General features: G+C 48.8%; 1 protein-coding gene across 1 annotated transcript in view; it reads left to right on the top strand.

Annotated features, from left to right (window-relative positions):
• Positions 1-23505, top strand: part of LOC142587557 (endothelin-converting enzyme 2-like) — a 61093-nt gene that overhangs the window by 24984 nt on the left and 12604 nt on the right. The window contains exon 5 of the mRNA XM_075698662.1: positions 13242-13673. Within this exon, the coding sequence (XP_075554777.1) occupies positions 13242-13673 (432 nt within the window). The remainder of the gene's footprint in view (positions 1-13241; positions 13674-23505) is intronic.

Raw genomic sequence — 23505 nt, 5'->3', positions numbered from 1 at the left:
ATACACCGCCACAAAGACCTCCAGCGAGATAGCGAATAAGCCAACAGCCAGTGTTCAGCCTGAGCCGGGTTAGTTGGCAAAGAAATGTTCTCAGGAATAGTAGTATACGGCGCATTCATTAAAATTTGAAGAACCAAGCACGTTACCTTTAATACAGAGCACTATAGCTATTGCTGTAATACTCAGAGTTCTAGCTGTTGCTATAGCACCATGCTTGAAAAGACGAACTCAGTAGCATAGAAAAACTAGCTTTGTGTCCATGATATTACAGTGTGAGTTGAATATTTGCAACTCCGCATTATCATGTAACAAGATTAGAATGAAACGCTACATACTCCCGAGCGTGCGCTTGCAGTGGTCAAGACTGCAACGAAAATGCTACCAAAATACTAGTGTAGCTGAGTCCCGAAACATTGGCCTCCTAAACTAAGTTATGCAGCAGAAGACTGTCGTGCACATGGACTACTCTTGAGGACATGGCAAACGAGGAGGTCAAACTTTCTAAGCGCAATAAAGGAAAATAAAATGGTGCCTCGTCCATCGTTTGGAGATAATTGGCTACACTAATCCGATTGACAAATTTTTCTACTAGGGTTTGGGTTTCGCCGAAAACTCGAAAATATTTTGAAGAATTTTCAATGCGAAGACATTGAAAATTCTTCAAATTTAGTCACGCCGCGGCGGCGGCGTGACTAAATGACGGTACCAAAAATGGCCGACGGCGCAAGAGCAAAACACGTCAAAAAATGCTCGCATGACATGAAATTTGTAACGGAGGTTCCTGTAAACGAAGAAAATCAGTGGCTCTCAAAATAAAATTTCGTACAGTTCGTTCTGAATGCGATTCGAAATCAAGCCTCCGGCATCCGAGATGAGGACGCTGCCCCGACGGCACAGTGGCTCCGTGGTTCTAGCTCATTAAAGGTGTGGCCTAGGACGCGTGTCATTGGGCACGTGACGGCGCAGCCAATGGTGAGAAATGTGGCGCCGAGGTCGATCCAAATGGGTCGCGAAGTTTCGGGCGAAAAGCGGTTCAGAACAAATTGTCACCGACATCAGCACGGGTGGTTATGGGAACAGCGATTGAAGCGCGACCATGTTCGGAGGGAACAAACATTGAAAAATGGTTTTTAAATAAAGGAAGGCATATTAATATTCTTCCACTTAAACTAAAGCTTATATCAAATTTACATATGCATCTCGAGTAAAGAAAAGAGCTCTAATATATTTTGTTATTATCAATAAATACTTGTTTTCGGCGCCCATCGTAAGATTGATTGAGGCCGCTATGCCGCTATCACTTGCAATGCAATGCAGCTCTTTAAGTGTGCAGAAAGGCACGCTCGTAAGGCTAACCTGTTACAATAAACCACCGTGACACATTGTGCTGGTCTGCTTGTCGACGTTATCTGAATTTGGTCACGTGGGTAGCTTCATCGTTTCTTAACCTGTTTAGTCAAAAGTACTGAGTTACGACCGCCAGATAATTGTTTACTATAGTTCTTTCCGTTCGATCGAGCTGGCCAAGGGGCTTGACGTACGACAATAGGACCAGCACTCGACAGTTGAAGCTTTCGTCGGCCTTTAAAGAAAGCACGTTCTGCGCAGGGGTGTCATTTAGACACCCGTACTGCTGACCTTTTCGAGCATCGCTTTCTCTGCTGAAAGCTCGATACGCCCAACAAGTAGAATGGCGGAACATTTGAATATAAAGCTCTAATTTCAAGCCGTTAAAACTAATTGACGCCTTCGAGAACAAAATGACGTCACTTCTGCTTTAACAGATATGGCGTCACATTATTTTTTTTCTTTTGCCGGAAGTGTTCCCTCGTCACACAGATGGCACTAAGCCCACTGAACCGCCGTTGAACGGCCACGTTTTGTATGTATAGGATTGTATGAGAGCTGCGCGGCCAGGTATATTTTCCTTGGCGGCACCACGTGCTGAGTATTTAAAGTGAGAGTGCTGTCTCCTGCGCGTCACTTGCTCTTCGGATTTCATCGGTGCTGCGTCAGCAGCGATGACTCTCGACGCCACGTCATGAATTTATCACATGAGCTGGTCTTTGGCCAAAGTATGCGCCAACACACATACCGAACCAGAAGAAGCAACTTCAATGCATACAAAAACATCATTAGAAAAGATTTCACCAAAGGACTATATAGATTTCGTATTCCAACGCGTAGGCAGTCGTAACTGTGTCTGGCGAATTTTTATTTAGGAGCGGCACATGCCCAGGGCCATATACCGAGTGAATCAAATTGGGTAGCAATCTACTTAGTGAAGAGTGGCACATACCTAGTTGAACATTATCAGTGACCTAAGTTGTTGTGAAGAAGGTTCATTGAAGAGGAAGGTATACCTTGTGTCACATACCAAGTGAAAAAAGTATGTATGAAATATGTTACTATAGGCATCTATAGATGAAACATACATAACGCAAACTGGGTGAAGCTCCAAAAAGCTCTAAGTGCCTTAAAACATGACGGACCTACAGATGGCTCCGAACCAAGTTCTCTCCTCACGCCGGCCCGGTGCTCTAGACGTTTAACCGAAGACTTTCCTGTATTATTGCAGTAGCGTCTCAGGGTATTTCAAGAATTTGTCGGGGGTTATCCATGTATGCATGTTTGTTTCTCTGTCTATATCTATGTTTCTAACCTTTTTCTAGCGTGTCTTGCCCAGTTGGGTCGAATGGCTAGCGCAACAGGCTGCTGCCCGGGGGTAACTGGATTGGAAACCACTAATCGGACCAACTTGAGTTACTGAGTATGTTTATCTTATGCATACATGCCGCTCCTCAACAAACCTCTTTCAGGCCGATATTGTTCACTGTATGATGCCCTGCTGGGTAGATATCGCTGTTCAAAGGAAACCCTTTGACGCCAACTTCAAGCATTGGGAATGCGCCACTCGGCCTGTGCCACCCTGCCTGTTTTGGTCTTCAATGAACCCCTTCGGTGCCCACTTGGCTCACTGAATATGTGTCACAAGGTGCGTGCCGCCCTTTAAGTAACGTGTTTGACGCCAACTTTGGTAAATAGGTATGTACCTGGGAATGTATGTGCCGCTCTAAAATGCCGAAAGGAATCCCTTAACTTTATCAGATGCTTAACGGGATCGAACCGACATCACAAGGGTTCCTCAAGGACAGAAATCCGACCCATTTGCAGGGTGCGTCATGATCGCACTGGGTATGTGTTGCTGTTCAAATAAAGCCTTTCACGTAACGCATTAGCGTAGCGTAGCGCTCATCCTGTCTCGTGCTCCAGTGGATCAACTAGTCTCACAGAGTATATTCCAATGTCTACATACGTGCCTCTCTTCATAAAAGCCATTTCACGTCGACATCGGTCACTGTAATGTGCGCTGGATAGGCACTGTGCACTGGGTAGGCTCTGTCCACTGGGTAGGCTCTGTCCACTGGGTAGGCACTGCTGTTCCAAGGAACTCACTGAAGCCGAGTTTGACCACTGGATTTGTGCCACTCGTCTTGTGTGGATCTTGTAACAACTTGGGTAATTGAGCTAGTTAGTGTGTGCTAAACTTCAGTTAACCTCCTTGACCCCGAATGGATAAATAACAATGAGCCACTGGGAATACACCGCACTATAGTGAGGAAAAACATCCCTTAAGTTTGTCCAATGCTGAGCAGACCCTAACCCACGTCCCAAGGGTTCCACAAAGATAGTAACCCAGCACTAGCACGACATAGGTACCTACCCAGACAAATGCAGTGGGTAGCCGCCACTTTTCAATGAACGTCTATCACGCCAACGCTTTAGTGAGCGGCGCTATGCGCCGCCTTGCATGAACCTCTTCCCCACATGTCATTGACTATGCGCTATATGAGTGTGCTACGATCGCGCGAACAATGCTCAACGTTCGCAGGCACCAGCGCGCGCCCGCTTCTCGTCTCAGAGACCAAGCGTGAACTTCTATGTAGCGCCAAAAGATGGAGCGGCGTGTGCAGAAAGAAAGGCGAGAGAGGCGCCCAGTTGCCACGTTTTTCAGGGTTCGCGTGCACCGGTGCGCCATGCATTTCTAACGCCACCACAGTCTTCGTAGCGGCGGCGATAGATCGCGCCGATTGCTCTTAGAAAAGCGCGAAAGAGGAGCCGCAACAAAACATGTTACATGCATAATTCGTTTCCATGGTGGCAATACCTTGGGTGGCTGTATTGAATCAATGCTAGCTTATTGCCATCGACAGTCATCGTGACATGGTTCTGCTGACTTTTGTTCGCTGTACAACCTATTTACTCGCAAACACTTGGATATGAAGATACCTGTAGGAATGCCATTAGTATTCGTAAGGTACATCACGAACGTTCCTTGGGCTCACTGTCCCATCCATGCGTCCGTCAGTCTGTCCATGCATGCATGCATGCAAGCATGTATCCATGCATCCGTCCATCCATCCATCCATCCATCCATCCATCCATCCATCCATCCATACATACATCCATCCATCAATCCATCCATCCGCCCGCCCGCCCGTCCACCCGTCCACCATTCGTCCGTCCGTTTTCCAGCTGCTTAGGTCACTAGCTAGAGATTGCATGGTCTTATGCTTATCGCATCAGGCTACGCTGCTGAGGAAACAGGGTTTCAAACCAACTGCCGCAACAACTTGACAGTCTGGATATGTGGCCATTGGTAGGTGCCGCTGTTTAGCGAACGTCTTTGGTGTCTGTCAACGTCTTTCAGAAAGGCTAGTTGAGTGTGTGCTAAACTCGAATGAACCGCTTTGACGTCAATTTGTTTGTGTCTAGACATGTGCAAAAGATTCGTGCTGCTCTTCAAGGTAATTTTTTCCAACTCCGGTCACTGGATATGTGCCGCTTGTTATATGCCACTCTTCAATGAACCTTTTCGCTCTGCACTATGGTAACTGTGTATGGGCCGTTTTCCATTTGAAGCGATTGTCACGTATGTCAAGGTGTTTATTGACAGGGTACGCAAAGAGTGAGAGGTCGAACTCGGTGCGGTAATCAAACTATGCGAGCAGTCAGAACCGCCCCCGTGCGTACAGCGCTGCTGATGCGCCTGACTAAGCTGCACTTCTTCGTTACATTTCATACGCTGGAGATCCGCAGGGCTAACCTGCCCTTCTTCTTCATTAAATTTATCCCCCGGAGAAATAGGCGCCATCGTGGCGATCTAAGAATAAGGTAGCATAGAGGGATCGTAGAGGGGCTTGAGCCAATCTACGATAACAGTTTCGCAACCGCAACGGCGCTGATCAAAAAACGGCGACTCAGGCTCGACGACAAAGTTCACGGGGGAAGTTTGTGCAATAACACGGTACAGTACATGATATTGTTGAAGCAGCTTAGAAGGAAGACCGGGAGCTAAAGGTGGAACCCACAGCCAAACCAATGAATCGGAAGGGAAGCTTTGGGGGTAAGAACAACCGCGACGAAGCTTCTGGTGTATCTGCTCTGCGGTGGTCACACAGCGGGCAAATCGTCTGCATTCTCCAGCATGCTGCGCAGCTTGAGAGACAGGAATACATCCTGATGAATCAGGCTGGTAGGGTAGAATGGTATCGATGGTGCAGGAAGGCTCGAGGCCGTGCAGTAACGAAAACGGAGAAAAACCAGTGGTAGCTTGAGCGGCAGTATTATAGGCGAACGTGACAAACGGAAGCAAAGCGTCCCAGTTGGAATGGTCGGACGCGACGTACATGGCGAGCATGTCACCAAGGTTACGGTTTAAACGCTCTGTAAAGCCGTTCGTTTGCCTATGGTATGCGCTAGAAGTTCTGTGGATTATGTTGAACTCCTTCAGAAGCGAAGTCACGACTTCAGATATAAAAGCGCGGCCTCGATCACTGCGAAATTCCCGAGGGGCTCCGTGACGAACAACATGCTGCAGTATGAATGATCCAACGTCTAGGGCAGTGGCAGATGGAAATGCAACGGTTTCAGCATAGTGCCACGTGGAGTTACGTATGAAGAACACAGTAACAATACTGTGAAAGACGAAACTAACTTTTATTGGGCGAACCTGTGCCCACAAAAACGGACTACACTTAAAGAATGGCGACAACGGCGAACACAGTCAGCGATCATCAAAATCTGATCAGCGGGTCAAGCGCGTCGGCTTTTATAGATGAGTCGTCGAACGTTCCCGATTAATCGCTGGGAGCCGCATTCTTTCCACAAAGTTCTACGCCATTCGCGTCGCGCATACGTGCAATAAGATTACACAAGGTTCGGCGACGACAGACAGCGGATAGAAGCAGTGATAACATTCTAGAAACTTCCGATACGCGTAGACGCGTCTGCGCTGAGCGATAACATTTCGCGGACGGTAAAAGCGCTCAACCGTAAAAGATAAACGAGTTCACGTGTCAATAGCGTGTGAGTTGATCCACTGTAACGATAATCCAGTGGTTGCCAGCCCAGGTACAAGGAAGTTGACCGTAAAGGTAGATTCCCACGCGATCAAAAGGACAGGACGGACAAGGAAGTGTCTGCAAAGGTGTGGCCGTGGAAGTAGGGACCTACTTTCGGCGCTGGCAGTCGAGGCAGCAGCGGAAATACTTGCGAACGAACTTGTATATGCCGGGCCAGTAATACCGCAGCCTAAGGCGGTTGTAGGTCTTTAACACGCCACCGTGTGCACATTGGGGATCAGTGCGAAACGATGCGCATAAATCAGCCCGAAAATGACGCGGTATTACGAGGTGCCCTTGACGACCCTCGGGGAGATAGTTGCGACGGTAGGGAAGTTGGTCGCGAACAACAAAGTGATGCGCCTGCCGCCGTAGCGTCCTAGATGCTACAGCAGTGGCCGGATCAGCGAGAAACTCCAAAAGCGAAGAAATCCACGGGGCTTTGCTCTGCTGAGAGCGCGTGTCATCGATGGCAAGTGCTGAGAGGACAAAGTTGAGTGGGGAAAGACTGTGCGCGTCACGTGAAATGGTCGAGCGAGAGAAAGCGTCGGCACCGGTATGCTTGCGTCCACAGCGCTACACGACCCGGATAGCGCCCAGCGTGCGAGGCGGCCAGAGGGGTCTTTCAATGAGCAAAGCCAGCACAGCGCGTGCATGGTGGTCCATTACTAAATCTATTCGGTGGCCATATAAGCAAGGTGGAAATTTCGTAAGGGCCCAAAGTATGGCTAAAGACTTCTTTTCTGCAACAGAGTAGTTTAGCTCCGACTTTGTCAGCGTGCGGCTAGCATAAGCAATGACGTATTCCTGAAGATCATGTTTGCGTTGGGCAAGAACCGCCCCAAGGCCGACTCCTTTAGTATCCGTATGGACCTCAGTTGGTGCAGTGGGGTCAAAATGTCGCAAAATATGAGGACAGGTGAGCATATGGCGAATGGTCGTGAACGCACCATCGCATTCTTTTGACCAGGCGTATAGGGCGTTGTCTTCAGCCAGCAATTGATTGAAAGGGGCGATGATCATAGCGAAGTTCTTCATAAAGCAGCGAAAGCTGAAGCCGAGGCTGACGAAACTGCGTAGTGTCTTCAGGTTGGTATGTTTGGGAAACTCCGCGACTGCAGCGAGTTTTTCAGGATGCGGAAGCACGCCTTCCTTGGACACGACGTGCCCTAAGATGGTAAGCTTACGGGCAGCAAAGAAGCATATTTTGATCTTGAGCTGCAGGCCAGCCTTAGTAAGGCGAAATAATATATATCTTAGTCGTTGGAGGTGAGTCGGGACATCAGGTAAGAAGACAACGACGTCATCTAGGTAGCACAAACACGTGTGCCACTTGAGACAGCGCAAGGTGCTCATCAAGGTGTCCATCATACGCTTGAAAGTAGCGGACGCATTACATAGGCCGACTGGCATGACATTAAATTCGTATAATCCGTCCGGTGTGACGAAGGCGATTTTCGAGCGGTCAGCCTCTGCCATAGGGACTTGCCAATATCCAGACCGCAAATCCAAAGAGGAAAAGAACTCAGCACCTTGCAAACAGTCAAGGGCATCGTCTATGCCCGGTGGGGGATACATGTCCATGCACATAATTTTGTTAAGGCGTTGTAATCTACGCAGAAGCGAATAGAACCATCTTTATGTTTACGAGGACGATTGGCGACACCCATGGGCTATGGGACGGCTGAATCACGCCACGCCGAAGCATATCTCACAGTTGTTCGTCGATGACACGGTGTTCAGAAGCTGAGACACGGTAAGGACGCTGCCGGAGTGGGGCGTGCGAACCGGTGCCGATGCTGTTCGATACTGTGGTGGTGCGGCCGAGATAATGTTAATTGCAGTCGAAAGAGGCGGCAAATTCGCGTAGCAAGCTGATAAGTACCGCAAGTTGTGTGGTTCTCAGATCCCCGGAAATTGACGGATGGAAGCACTCCAACGGTGGTTGATTGGCACTGTCGAGGGCGGCGAGGGACGTCGAATGTGCGTCTTCGGGTGCATCGAAGAGCAGTGAAGGATCGACAGTTCGCACGTAACCGAGGCACTCTCCACGATGCAAAGTAATCGGCAGAAAAGACGCATTGCACAGACACACATGACACCACGGCCAACATTGAGGGCGATGACGGCAAAGGGCAACGGAAGCGAACGGTGATGGTTGAAGAAGTCGCAGTGCGTGGATAGCACGGCTTCGTCACGTACTGATGCGCAAGATACGGAGACGACGGCAGCTGACTGAGGAGGGATACCTAACTTCGGCCACAAGCATTTTTGTAGACGTCAGAGGGTCTTGGAGGGGGGGGGGGGTCCACGGCTGCATAGGCAAGAAAAGACAACACCTCGGCGCGGGCATAGTCAATGATGGCATTGTTTGACGAAAGAAAATCCCAGCCTAGGATAACATCGTGAGAGCAGGACGGCAGCACAACGAATTCAATGACATGAAGCGAGTCGTCGATGACAACACGTGTAGTACAGGCTCCCAATGTTTCGACAGGCTGTGCGCTCGCGGTACTCAAATAGGCTCCGGAAAGTGACGTTGTTACTTTTCCTATTCGTCCGCAAATGCCGGCGCATAACACCGAAATTTCTGCGCCCGTATCGACCAGTGCGAATGTTCGAATCCCTTCGACGTATACCTCAAAGACGTTGCAGGGGTAATTATTTCGAGGCCTTTGGCAAATCGAAGGGGACGCTGTTCTCGCCTCTGGAACTGCGACACTTAGTTTCCCTGAGGTAGAGGAATTGGCAGGCGTCTCATCGGTAAGATGGAGCGGCGGTGTGGGGATGGGGAACGACGAGCATGGTTGAGAACAGCGGTTTCATCCGGCGGCACAGGAAATTGTAGCTGTCGAAGGGCGTAAGTTCTCATAAGTCGGCGGTTATCATAAATATGCAGCATACGGCGTCGACAGAGGCGGCAACGTGTCCTGGAATATCACAATGGTAACAAATTGGGCGTTTGTCCGCGGTACGCGAAGGATTTGGCTGACGTAGTAGTTGTGGTGTAGGCTGTGAAAAGAGAATCGGGGGCGGTCGCGCAACAGCTTGTAGAGGTGGACGTGAAGCGAAGGGCGGCCTTGCAGCGACGTCAGCGTACGTCAGGCGCGCTGCGACGGTAGGTGGTTGAATAACTGCTGGCAGGCACTTGGCCTCCTGTTCCTTGATGACGCTCTGTAACCCCGGCTTCAATGGAGAGTATGGTGGCGCGTTCGAAAAGCGCACCAGGGAAAGCTACCGACCAACTTCTCGTACGAATTCCTTTATCTGGTGCATTAGAGGCGACTCGTCAGCATCTAGCGCCAGACCTGGGACAGCGGCGAATTCTGAGGACAGATGTCGTGTGACTACTCGCTGCCTTCGAAGTTCGTCGTAACTCTGACACAGCGCAATGACGACAGACACCGTGGTCGGGTTTCGGGCGACTAACACTTGAAAGGCGTCGTCCTCAATTTTCTTGAAGGTATGCCTGGTATTGTCGGTTTATGGCATCGTTGCGTCGGTACTGTTGCACATATATTAACGACGTCTTCGATATAGCTGGTGAAATTCTCACCTGGTTGCTGGGCGCGTCCGTGCAGGCGTTGTTCGGCCTAGAGTTTGCGGACAGCAGGACGACCAAAGACTTCCGTGAAGTTGATCTTGAACGCCGACCATGTCGGGATGTCGAATTTGTGGTTACGATACCACATATGCGTAACGTTGCTCAAGGAGAAAATTACGTCGTTGAGCTTTGCCGTGTCATTCCAGTGGTTGTGCGTGCTGACCCTGTCGTACGAGGCGAGCCAGTACTCGACGTCCTGATCCCCGGTACCCGCAAAAATAGCAGGATCCCGCTGACTGCACGCCAGGACAGATGACATTTCGGGCCCTGACTGCAGCTTGTCGAGCTGGATCGGCAGGCATGGTTCGAGAAGGCTGGGCGGATCGTCCTGCATGGGCTGAGATGGTTGAAGGGTTCGAAGTTCCAGCGCTGATGGAATCGTACCCTGCGCTCTCCACCAAACGTCAGGATGTTTATTGACAGGGTACGCAAGGATAGAGAGGTCGAACTCGGTGCGGTAGTCAAACCCTGTCAACAGTCAGAACCGGCCCCGTACGTAAAGCGCTGGTGATGCACCTGACTGACCGGCACTTCTTCGTTACATTTCATACGCTGCAGATGCGCCGGGCTAACTGGCGCTCCTTCTTCGTTACACGTATTCTATCGTGTCCGATTCCTGTAAGTAACCACCTACGGGGTATTTAGAGTATTGAATTAAAAATAAGTTGCGTCACCCTTCAGTGAACTTTTTTTATGCCAACTAGGCAACACGAGAGTTGGGCGTGTGCTGAACTTGAATTAACATCTTTGACGTCAATTCGTCTACGGGCATGTGGAAAAGGATATTTGCTGCCCTTAAGTAAATCTTTTGACGCCAACTTGAGTCACACGATATATGCTACTGGTTATGTGCCGCTTTTCATTGAACATATTAGCTGTCTACTTGGGTAATTAGGTATGGGTCGCTTTTCGCTAAGCCTGTTTGACGCCAACTTGGTTCAATGGGTGCGTATCGGTGGATAATTCACCTGTTCACTGACAAAAAAAAAATTTCTAATGTTCGCTGTTCGGTTAATTCAATCCGCTGTATCGTACATCTTGGATAGTGCTGTCTTAATATATAATCAGACAAGCGCCACAGGTGTGCTTCGTGGCGGTACCGCCAGGTGTCACATTGGGACAAGAGAAGTGGGACAAGGGGAAAGAGGCTGCCTACACGCATCATGCATGACGCGTTTTGGCGGTGTTATTACGGTGTTTTCCTACACTGCTTCAATGCTCATCGCAATAACGTCGACATCTATCGTAAGACTGGCTCCACCGAATGTTGTTGTTTTCGCAGAGATGTCAGCTCTTAGTTTCTAGAAGGTACTCCAATTATTGCACTGCTGAAAGCGTAGGAGCCCCAAACCTGCATCCTCTTCATCCGCAGCTTTCATTTACTTCCATTACCAGTTACGAGCGAGCTAATGGGCCAGTGCCGCTTGCTTGTTCTTTCTTACGTTGCGTTTTAAGCAAAGCAGATTGCAGGTAAATGCAGAAAACAAAAGCAACCGGGTGAATACACCGGAACTTAAAGTACTGATGATTGCTTTACAAGCCAATTGTTCGCAATAGATCACACTCTCCGCTTATTGTTCATTAGGTCTGTTGCAGTCTGCAGCGCGATATACTACGCTAAAGAAATGAATAAAATATGGCGTTCAATTAAAGAAGTTCTGCGCTTTTACGTGCAAGAACCACGATCTGAGTATGAGGAACGCTGTAGGGCGAAACTCGGGATTAAGCTGGACAGCTTGGTGTTTTTAACGTTCATTACATCCACGTACAGGAGCGTCTTTTATTCCGCCCCCAGAAAAATGCAGGCGCGGTGGTGGAGATTGAACTCACAACTTTGAACTCAGTAGCGCAATACCACAGGTACTGGTCTACCGTGGCGGTGGGGATATTATTAAAACGTATTATGCACTTACACTTTCGGCTTGATGGCAACTGTTTGTATTTTTAGCAGAACATACTGGGACTGAAACATGCATTGCGCCAATGCCGGAACAAACATATTCTCAAGTTTCTCGATCTTTTCACACTCAAGCCTCATTTTAAATGGCGTATAAAAGTACTTTTTCATCCACCACAGTTTACCTGTCGAAGCACTGTTCAAAATAAGACAGGATGTTCAGATTGTGCGCTTACCGTCCCCTTGCAGTCTTCTTACCTTACCATCATGCCGCATTGCAGCTACTTGAAGATAGCGTCAGTGGTGTTTTTCACTAGTGCTTCAGTATGGCCCTTGAGTTAGTTGAAAGTGTTGCATGAGTATTTATTTGTACGTAGCTGCCTGCATCGTGTATGGCCTAGCACGTTACAAGTGTATTCTAAAGAACTGACTTGCAGTAACATTAGCAAAGGTTTCATCGTCGCTCTACACGCACGCTTAACGCCCACATAACTTTACCTGTCTGGTTACAGCCGGCATTGACATAATTACCTCAAATTCATTGTAGTGCACGACCGGTAGCTATGCTGAAGTTCTTTCTTTGATGGCGTTCACGCTGATCCATTCATATTCTTTGCGTACATAGAGCCCAATTAAAATTGGCGAATAAATCTTGGCGCCCTTTGAATATGGCAACGGGAAAAGAGAACATGAACAACAGAAACGAAAAACGAAAGCACGGAGTTTCTTCAATCATTCACTTACAAATCACTGGCCCAAACCTGCACTTTCGTAATTTCTTTTCGGTGCTATAAAGAGCGTACACCTATGAAATATCTTCAGCTAGTGCCGCCGAACTACGCACTAGAACTACCATTTATGTCGGTACCAATTGAAGAATGCTTATGTCATTGGGAATGAGATATCCTTTCTTGTCAGGCGTTGGCGGCGGGAGAAAGTAAGCACGCAAAAAGGCGTACAGCGTTATGAGTGCTCAATTATTTTTCAGCCACTTGTCGGGCACGTTTCGCCTAATCATTTCTCCAAGGCTTTGGTAATGTATAGTTTGATTGAGCGTCATTATCAATGTTTGAAGTATATTGTCTGAAGACCAGTGAGGAGAGATGTGGAGATCAAATAATTTAAGGACCGTTACTTGCGAATGCCTTGGCGGCTGTCATTAAACAAAGGAATGATACAGGCTGTTTAGTTGAACTTATAACTGAGCCGTTGAAGATGTGGGGGCGGTGCTGTCCTACCTAAGGTAATGCAGCAAAACATTCTGTACGGTGTTCGTAAACACTGGATCTGCTTTGCGTGCTGTTGACATGCTTGCTTTGACAATCTTCCCACGCAGGAGGCTGCCAATAAGACATGGGCTGTCTCATGGCTTGACAACGATACGAAAAAAGTTGCTGTGGAAAAGCTGAAGAACGTGCGCACAGCGTTGTGGCCTTCGGACAAGTTTCTCACGCCAAAGACACTTGAAGAAGTGTACGAAAACTTCACCTACAATGAGCCGTCATTCGCCGAGTACTGGATCGAGACGCGTCACAGCCAGCGTCTGATGTATGGCTCCGACGCGGCCGAGGAGGAGCAGCTCCTGGGCGACAGCACTCGGCTGCCATACGTGGACTATGAACAGGTGCTCAACCGCCTCTCTCTCTCATTGGGCGCACTGGCACCTCCGCTCTACTGCAAGGATGGCACAAATGCCATGTTGTACGGTGGCCTGCTGTACTTTTATGCACGGACCCTCATCGCTGCCATTGACACCGTGGGAATTAAGGTAAGGTTGCTATAGATTGAACAACGTGTTTGTTTACGTGAATTCATGTTAGTGACTGACCGTGTCGACAACAGCAGGTGACTGTCGAAGAAGGTGCATAGATAGGAAACTGCTTCTTTGCGCTTTTTTGGCGGTAGATGACTTCTGGGAGCTACAGAGACAGTCTGCAGCCCGCACATGTTGGAGGGAACCTTGTATTCGAACATATTTAAAGACCACAGGACACTAGATGAACGTACTGCAGTCAAAGTGGGTAATTTCACCATATTTTCTTGCACAGCAGCGTCTTGTCACCTACACGATTCGGTACCACGTTGTTGGCAACACTGCTGGTATCCGAGGTACTATTGAAGGCCACAATAACGGATGCAGCGCATGCTGTTAATACGGCATGAAAGTAATGCAAGTTTCAGGTGTCAGTAAAACTTATGTTAGTATGAAAGTTCTACTACGCTCCATTCCGAGTTCGCTCCATTTCGTAAGTTATCCAAGGTTTTTGTTATCAGGTGTGGTGTTATATCTCTATCCTGTCCTATACTATAGTGTGATAATGTCTTGGGGAAACTAAATTGTACACCTAGTCGGTCAACAAATTGTTCGTTCTCTTGTCAAGTTGGCGAGGGATAGGCAGTTAATTGTCTAAATGGTCAAGAATGCTCTGATACTGGATCAAGAACCCTTCATTATAGAACGGCCTCCAAGTTGCCCTTTTGTATATGCTCGTTAAGTCGTCTATGGCAAATGACAGCCACTCGTAACTGGAGTTTTACTGAATATTCTTTTTGGAGTCCTAATATTTGGCTAATGAAGAATAGTACTCTGTCTGCTCGTGGCGCAATCTACTTCAATATAACGGGTTCGTTCCTCTCCATATCCTTCTCGTTGCCAAATGGGCTCAACGACATAATTCATCTTTAAGTTGGCTCTTCTTGCCTAATGGTGTGCTGCCAATGTCTTTATATTCCAAGGGTAGGTGCCAAGGTAGTGTAGCTTGGTACACGACAGAGTTCCAGCCAGACATAGTTGGAGACAGAGGCCAACAACCACGCAAGCCACACGCACTGTACTCCTGTCCCGCGTCACTCGAAGCCCTCTTCACCGCTTAATCCCTGTACGCTCGCCGCTTGGCGTCTGCTCAAGTCCATGTTTCACTCGCCAGTCCTCGACCGCCTCTGCAATATAGAGCATGTTTTGTAGTGTGTATCGCCTTTTCCTTCACGTCGTACGCCTACAGAAGAGGGTGACCACGTGCGATGGCGCTCTTTAGTCATACTTGGTCCATGCGCCAGAAGAAACCTACAGTAATCAACATCACTATGGACAGTAACCAACAACCAAGAATCCCAGACTTTGGAACGTTGCTGTGCTTTTTCTTGGTCATCTGCTGTCTACATTTAGGTTTCCTGTAGGATGAATGCCTCTGCCAGCGATCTCTAACAAACCCTGTTTTGCGGACCCGCCGTGGTTGCTCAGTGGCTATGGTGTTGGGCTGCTGAGCACGAGGTCGCGGGATCGAATCCCGGCCACGGCGGCCGCATTTCGATGGGGGCGAAATGCGAAAACACCCGTGTACTTAGAGTTAGGTGCACTTTAAAGAACCCCAGGTGGTCTAAATTTCCGGAGCCCTTGACTACGGCGTGCCTCATAATCAGAAAGTGGTTTTGGCTCGTAAAGCCCCATAATTAAAAAACACCCTGTTTTGCGCTAACTGGTTCGAACTTGCGCCTGCAAATTTCGTAATTTCATCACCTCGCCTAATTTCCTGCCGTCCTCGACTGCGCTTCTCTTCACTTGGTGCCCATTGAGTAACTCTAAAGGCCCAACCACTCAGATGCGTCGGCGCGCGTCGGCGCGCGCGCCGCCAAGCCAACGCTTCGCTTCGCGCCTGTTGGAAGGAAAAGGCATGTATACGTGTACAACTTCCAGTTGTACGATGGTATATATGTGATAACCATGTGCAATACAAATTCAGTCAGTAGGTCTGTGTCTTCGTTCCCTTCTGTAGCCCTCGTATTTTTTTTTGCGCTTTGCCTCAAGTTGTGGAGATTTTTCGAAGCTCATGGACCGTATTATATTCCGCAATTCGGCTTCATCAACTTTAGGCAAAAAAGCAGATTGACTGTGTACCGTATTATATTCCAGAATTCGGCTTCATCAACTGTAGGCAGAAAAGCAGATTGACTGTGTACCGTATTATATTCCACAATTCGGCTTCATCAACTTCAGGCAGAAAAGCACATTGACTGTGTACCTTATTATATTCCACAATTCGGCTTCATTAACTGTAGGCAGAAAAGCAGATTGACTGTTATGGACTGTAATGTTTCGGAGATTTGCTGGTGCCCACCCATTTGTGATTTTGTTTACCGAGTCTATAAAGTTCTTGTTAAAATCATTCACAATCTGACCAGTGGGTGACTGGAGAAATGTGTCCGTAATAATAGCATCTACAGTCTTCTTTGTAGGTCTCCCTTTATAGAGTTAACAAAATTCCTTGTTTTACCCGCATTACGACTGCAAGCTGAAAACTTATGATAATAGTAATAATCAAATGTCTATTCGTGTGCCTAGAAACCGCTAGAGAGCCTTCTTACTGGTGTACATGAAAAATAATATACGAGACAAAATATACTCATTAAGCAAATGCGGCAGAGAAAACAATACAAGACAGAGAGACAAATGAAGAAAAAGAAAACGAGGATGCGTAAGAGAGAGTGAACCCAGATTTTAATTGCAACAAGGCCAGAAGGGAATGCGAAATGTTGCCTGGTATACTGATGCAGCAAGAAAAATTGCACATGATCAAGCAGCTTTGATAAAGGTACATAGCCATGGACAACCTCATACAGGAACAAACGGTCTGATTTACCAAGTGTTGATTCAAATGGTGTGAGCTGAGATATATTTGATAGGTGCGGACCATGGCGGGCAGAATGACAAGAGTGGTAAGATGCATAATAATTTATTCTGGACGCGTTTGATGTTGTTAGAATACATTTGCACGTTGCCCCAATATTCATAGATATACTCTGTTAGCGGAAGACACACAGCAGAATAAAATTTCACGAACAGAACTGGTGAGTGCAAACTATGCAATACACGACATACAATTTCAAGAGCATGATGTGCACACTGTGCATATTCAACGCACGAAAAGAAACAGAACAGGTGAGTGAAAATAATGCAATGCACACAATGCACATGCATGCGCATGCGAGTACATGCTGAATTACCGAGAACGTCACACACACAAAGAGGGCAAGAACGACGCAGTCGACGGGTGCACAATGCCCAAGGGCGCCTATTTAGTTCGGTCGCAAGGAAGGAGGTCAATATTCAGGGTGGTGGAGAGAAACTCTATGCCAGACATAAGCATAGAGTTGCTGTGTCGGGCCGTACAGTCGTGTTTGGGCTGAGGCTATCGTGAGCGCTTGTTCCGAAAGACCGAAGAAGAACGATGAGTGCTGTCGAGAGAGCCGTCAGACATTCTGCACAATAGACGCAATAGTGCAAAGTTGCGCTGGTATTGCAGGGTGTGCCACTTCAGGGCTTTGAGGCGGTACTCGTAGGCTGGCATGAGCTTGCGGCGACAGAAAAGACGGGATTAGAGGGTACATTTTGTACGGTACTGAACAACCTAGAGTTCGTCAGCTAGACGACTTTCGTTCTTGGGCTATGCTAATGAGCGGTACTCAGGCTGTGTCAGAATGAGTGGTGTAGAGCGCTCTGAAAACCTCAGGCCCATAGGACAGGGATACAGAGGAAACAAACGCTACAATGCGACGAGTCTTAGATGCAACGCTGGTGACATGTCAAGAAAAGTCGACAGAAAGGCTTAATGTTACACCCAGAATGGGAAGGGCCGGTACAGTTTTTATAGGGGTGCTTTCGAGGAAATGGTTTGGGCCCGCAGAAGTTTTGTTGTGGTTGATGCACATGGCAGCGCATTTTCCAGTGCTCATGCACTTTGTTATTGCCGTCCCAGTCGTTCATCTTTAACGAACGCGTATATTTGAAGCGCATATGCTGCATATCTGCATAGTGATGCGGTTGAAGTGTTAGTTTGTTAGCTAAACACATTCTGCGAAGATTCATTAGGAACTTGGTTTTCAGTTAAGGCTTTTCCTGACTATGGTTTACAATATCACGGGGGCAAGCACTTCAGTGGAAGCTGAAATGGTTTGGGCAGTTTAAGCATACTGACTGCACAAAGCACCGAGGACGTTGTTCCCCTTCCCCGCAATGCACTCTCGCTATGTATAGTTTTCAGAAAGAAAAATAAAAGAGGATCAAAAGCCAATTATAGTTTAGTTGATTCAGTACAACCTGCTTCTCAAGCAGGCATCAAATCAATCCTGGTATACGTGGCTGCATGCATCGGTCTTGTATGATGAAGGTACTGGTATGCATTGCACACGGTGCACGTATTGGAAACAGATCATTTATTTTTGCAGTTCTCCAGTACAAGGACACACAGACACAGACGTGACAGCGCTGTGTCATGTTTGCTTGAGTACGTGAGCGTTGTGTACTGCACGAGAGATTTTTCACCAACTAGCCCATAAGACGCCCGCACTTGAAACCAGTGAAGGAGTACTGGGTGAAGTGACGCAACACAGCAGCTGCAGAATACTGTTCTCTTTATTGCTGTGTACTTGAACGTTTAGGTTACTGAAAATAAAGCACGGGAACAGCGACACCCGCTGCGCCCAAGCAACGTTTCTTGCTGGTAGCTAATAAGGAACTTGGCGCACAAGTGTGCTTTATCGACGACGCTGCATCCCTTCCCCCTTCAAAAGCCCAGTCGCTCCGGCGGGCGTCTTGGTCGTGTTCAGCGGCGACGTTGCACTGGGCCCGTTTCCGATGCACTCATTTGTCGAGTCTCTGCGGCCGGCTGGGGAGTCGCTGGACTGTTGTGCGCCGTTGCACTTGCTTCTCGAGTCTCCCCGGCCGGCTGTGTTTCCGCTGAGCTGTGGCCGACGTTGTTACATTCTCCTTTAGCATTGTCGCTTCCGCTAGCAGTGTGCGCAACTGATCCACATGACTGCGCTGTATTCCCAGGGGTGTCTCCAGCCTTAGCATGCGATTCCACTCCGTCGCTATCACAGTCCCTGGTAGCCATTTTCGCCCTCGCTCACATTGGCGGGACCAGATGCGCTTGCCAGGTGGGAACAGTAGTTGTGCATTGGCCGACGGAAACTGTTCCTGGATCGCGTCAGCCTCTGCAGGTACCTCGCCTTCTGGCAAGTGGGCAGAGAGCCTTGTCTAGAGCTGGGATCCAATGAGTAGTTGTGCGGGTGATTTACAACTTTCGAGATGCGTCCATCTGTAACGGAACAGAAAATGGGACAGCTGTTCCTGTAATGTGCCGCGTTTGTTTTTCTCGAGACCCTCTTTTATTGTTCGCACAGCCCGCTCCGCTAATCCATTTGATTGTGGATGGTAGGCCGTCCTGACGTCGGCGTATGCAGTTTTCCTGCATGAACTTTGACATTGCTGCGCTCGAGAACTGGGGGCCGTTGTCCGACACCACACACTGCGGAATACCAAAACGGGCGAAACTTTCTATAAGTTGTGTCTGTTATCGCTGTTTTACAGGCGTTGCTTCTATCCAATTGGTTTCCGCGTCAACTAGGATGAATATTAGGTGACCATGAACAGGGCCTGCAAAATCCATATGCAATCGGTACCACCGGTTTCCTGTCTTGGGCCACGGGGAAGGAACTTACGCCGCAGGCATCGACCAACACTGCACGCACTGGGCGCAGCCTTTCGCCAACCATTCGATGTCATTCTCTAATCGGGGTGCCAGAATAACGTACGCGCAAGCCTCTTCATGCCCCCATTCCTGGGTGCGTATCGTGCAGCTCGTTCAATAAGCACTGTCGGGCTGCCTCCGGCACGACCACACGAAGACCCTAGTAAATGAGGCTATGGCTCACGACGAGCTCACGTCGGCGGGTGAAGTACGGAAGGAGATGCTGCTGCTCCTTGGCAAGATGTGATGTCCAGCCACGCTCGATCCATTCCCGGGCTTGCCGAAGTGTGCCGTCCTCCTGGATCAGAGCAATAATCGGTCAGATGGAAGGGCACTTGCATCGAAACCCTGTGTGTAGAGCACATATTCCATTACCACTTGACTTCCCCGTTCACGATGCCCTGGCAAATGCATGCGACTAAGAGCGTCAGCATTACCATTGTGCAGTCCCTTGCGGTATTCCAGATTGTATTGGTGCACTGATAGAAGGAGCGCCCAACGCTGAAGTCGAGCTGCCGCCATCTGCGGAATTGGTTTTTCTGGTTGGAAGAGCCCGGTGAGTGGCTTGTGATCCGTCACGAACGGGAAGCGGTTGCCGAACAGGAAATCGCGAAACTTCGAAATTCCAAACACCAAGGCCAGCGCTTCTTTCTTTGAATAACTTCATTCTGCTGACGTCAGCATTCTTGAGCGAAATGCTATCGGATGGTCCACGCCCTCGATGCGATGAGATAATACTGCACCTAAACCATCTGATGAAGCGTCACACTCTAGTCGCAATTCCTTCTGCCGATCGCAGTGAACTAGAAAATTTGCCTTTAACAAGGCACGCTTTGCTTCCTCAAAAGCTCTCTCCTGCTCTTCGTTCCAGTTCCAGCGTTGGTCTTTCGCCAGCAACCGATAAAGCGGAGCCAGGGTCGTAACCAAATTAGGCAAAAACATTGAGTAGTTTGTTATTAGCCCCAGAAACGACCTAAGTTGGCTTACCGACTGTGGTTTTGGTGCAGCTATTACAGCTTCGAGGTTGTCACGCAGCGGATGAAGGCCGGTTGCATCAATCTTGTGCCCGAGAAACTGCACTTCTTTCTCTCGGAACCGACATTTGCCTTTGTTCATCTGGAGGCCACTGTCCCGCAGTATCCTGCAAAACATGTCGAAGCGTCGATGTGTCATGCTGTTTCTCGGCAATCATAATGTCGTCGAAGTATACGGGCACTCTTGGTAAGCCCCGCAATCACGACTCAATGCGCCGCTGAAACAGTGTGGGAGCAGACGAGATGCCGAAAGCTAATCGGTTGTACGCGTATAAGGCCTAGTGCGTGTTCATGACGGTTATCTTTTTAGCCTCTTCGTCAAGCGAGAACTGGTTAAAAGCATTCCGCAAGTCCAGTGTAGTGAATACTTCTCCCCCGTTGAGCGCCACAAAAATGTCATCTACCTTTGGCAAAAGGTACTGCTCCAGGTGAATGGCCGGATTCACGGTGAGTTTAATATCGCCGCATAGCCTGATGTCCCCATTCTTCTTCACCACTGGTACAAGAGGCGCAGCCCACTCGGAAACGCTCACCGGCGACAGAACGCCTTGCTGAACGAGGCGGTCAATTTCCGCGGACACGGCTTTGCGAAGCGCGAACGGCACCGAACGAGCCCTCAAAAACCGTGGCACCGCGCCTTCTTTCTTGTGCAGCTTCATGGGCGGACCTTTGCAACAGCCCAGCCGGTCTTCAAACAAGTCTGAGAACTCATCAAGCAGATCTTTTATGCCGTCTTCAGACTGCAGCGCATAATCGCCTTGGAGAGCCTGTTCTTCGAAGAGTGACAAGCCGGCTTCGCGGAAAGCTTGAACTGTGTTGCTACCGCAAAGTAGTGGTCCGTCCCAGTCGACTACCACGAGCGAACTCTCCACTTGCGTCTTGCCATGCTCCACCCTCATGGCGACACGCCGAGAACTGGACGAGGCTCCAAGAAGCAGGCTGATCGAAGTGGCGTTTTTCTAGCCCACGCCACCACTTACGGTGCCACTTAAAGACGCTTTTTGGAATAACAATGACGGATGGCCCTGTGTCGATCAGCATCCGCATTGTCCTACCGCCACAGACCAAGTTTCGTTCCATTGGTCGTGTCCTCAGTTCAGCATTGTTATGAGTGGGTAGGGCGAAAAGCATTTCTTCCTCGCTGTCTTCCTTATTGGACAGTTCGTTGAGCGCGTAGGATCCCTGTTGGTTGGTGCGCCGGCGGCGTTGGCACATTCTCGCCATGTGTCCTCTAGTGCCGCATTTCCGGCACACTTTCCCGACATGTTGGCATCCGTGTGCCGAATGACTTGAGGCGCATCTCCAGCACGAAGGGCGTGGGTCTAGTCTATCGTACCCGCTGTCAGTATTTCGTCCGCTGCCACGACGCTGTTGAACGAAGAGCACATTGGTAGTTACTTTCTCGCCATATGCATTCCTCATGGAACGGACGATACGGTCAGCCGTTTCTGAAGACATTGCGAATTCCTCAGCTTCCTACTGAGTCAGCTTCCTTTGCGTCAGCAGGAACTGCCTGGCATCGCCGTCCCGGATAGCACAGGCTATCCGGTCTCGTAACATTCTTTCCAGAAAACTGCCGAAGTTGCAATCTTTCACAAGACGTCGTAAGTCTGCCACAAAGTCTTTAACTGTCTCGCCCTCTTCTTGCTTCCGTATGAAAAATGCGTGACTTGCCGCCGTCTCGTTCCCTTGCGGGCTGTAGTGCTCTTCTAACACCTTCACAACTTCGTCGTACTCTAAACTGTTCACGGGTGTTGACGGGCATCGTCCCTGAAGAAATCGAACTACGCTGTCACTGAGCGATGCTCTCAAAAGCGCCCGGCGCTTCGATGAGTCCTTAATATCGTTGCCTTCGAAGTAAGCCTCGAGGCGAACACGTTAGTCATCCCAACTGCTTGCTGTCTCGTCAAACTCGGGTGGCCTTGATCCCATCCTCGTCGCCACTGAAGTGACGCAACACAGCAGCTACAGAATACTGTTCTCTTTATTGCTCTGTGCTTGAGCTTTTAAGTTACTGAAAAGAAACCACGTGAGCAGCGACACCCGCTGCGGCCAAGCAACGTTTCTTGCTGGTAGCTGATAAAAAACTCGGCGCACATGTGCGCATTATCAACGAAGCTGCACTAGGAACTTCTACTCAGCTGTATTGAACATGCAGAATCGAAGAGTGCATTATATGGTAAAACGGTTCGCATGGCTGAAGTTGTACTGCCGATTGTTCGCCTACTAGTTCGTTTCACTTTCGAAAGTTTTTTACTGCTGGTACTTGCCACTGGCAATTGCAGGGCTCGCCCGTTAAAATTGAGTCACCAGATACCACATAATTCACACACGAAACACACCGCGATTTACCACCCGATGTTCCTCGCGGTTCATTGATAACACACCGTACGAAGTCAAGAGTGCCATATTTAAAATCGCTGTATCGTCAAACGGCATTGAAATTTGTTTCCTTCGACATAATTTCTCAGCTGGGCTCGTTCACTCTCCAGTTACGAACTCGATGGACGCGTTAGGCCTACGCGTAATGTAAACATCGGTGGTAGGCAAGTGCTAATTATCCAGACTTAGGACTTCGAATGTATTTAACCATTCGCTTTGGGCACAAGATACACATGCAGCAAGCACAGTCTTTGCCACAATCATGAATCGCTGCAATGTTCTAGCAGACGATCGCATTGAAACCGGCGCAATGACAGTTGGCACTTTGGATCTGTCGGCGTCATTCGAACTAGTCACAAGTTCTCGCCGCACTGCCACCAGTCTCAGTCGTCGGTCGTTTTGTTGTCGACCTAGTATCACAGCACTGTCTTCTAAGAGCACTGTTACGCGTTTTGTGCATCCAAAGAACAGGGATAATCGTTGGTGTCAGCGTCTTCGCATCGGTGGCCATCATTGGTATAGCAGCCAGAGGCCTCGCAGCCTCTGATTGCTGGACGCTGGTGACACGTCACAGTTTCTCGCTAGTGCACGGCGGCGATGCCTTGCCGACATTATAGCCTCGGCAGTTGTCCAAATATTCGCTCGTCGAAAAGCGTTT

Source organism: Dermacentor variabilis, chromosome 7 (genome assembly GCF_050947875.1).
Source record: "Dermacentor variabilis isolate Ectoservices chromosome 7, ASM5094787v1, whole genome shotgun sequence".
NCBI classification, from domain to species: domain Eukaryota; kingdom Metazoa; phylum Arthropoda; class Arachnida; order Ixodida; family Ixodidae; genus Dermacentor; species Dermacentor variabilis.
This window is presented reverse-complemented; position numbering and strand designations above follow the sequence as displayed.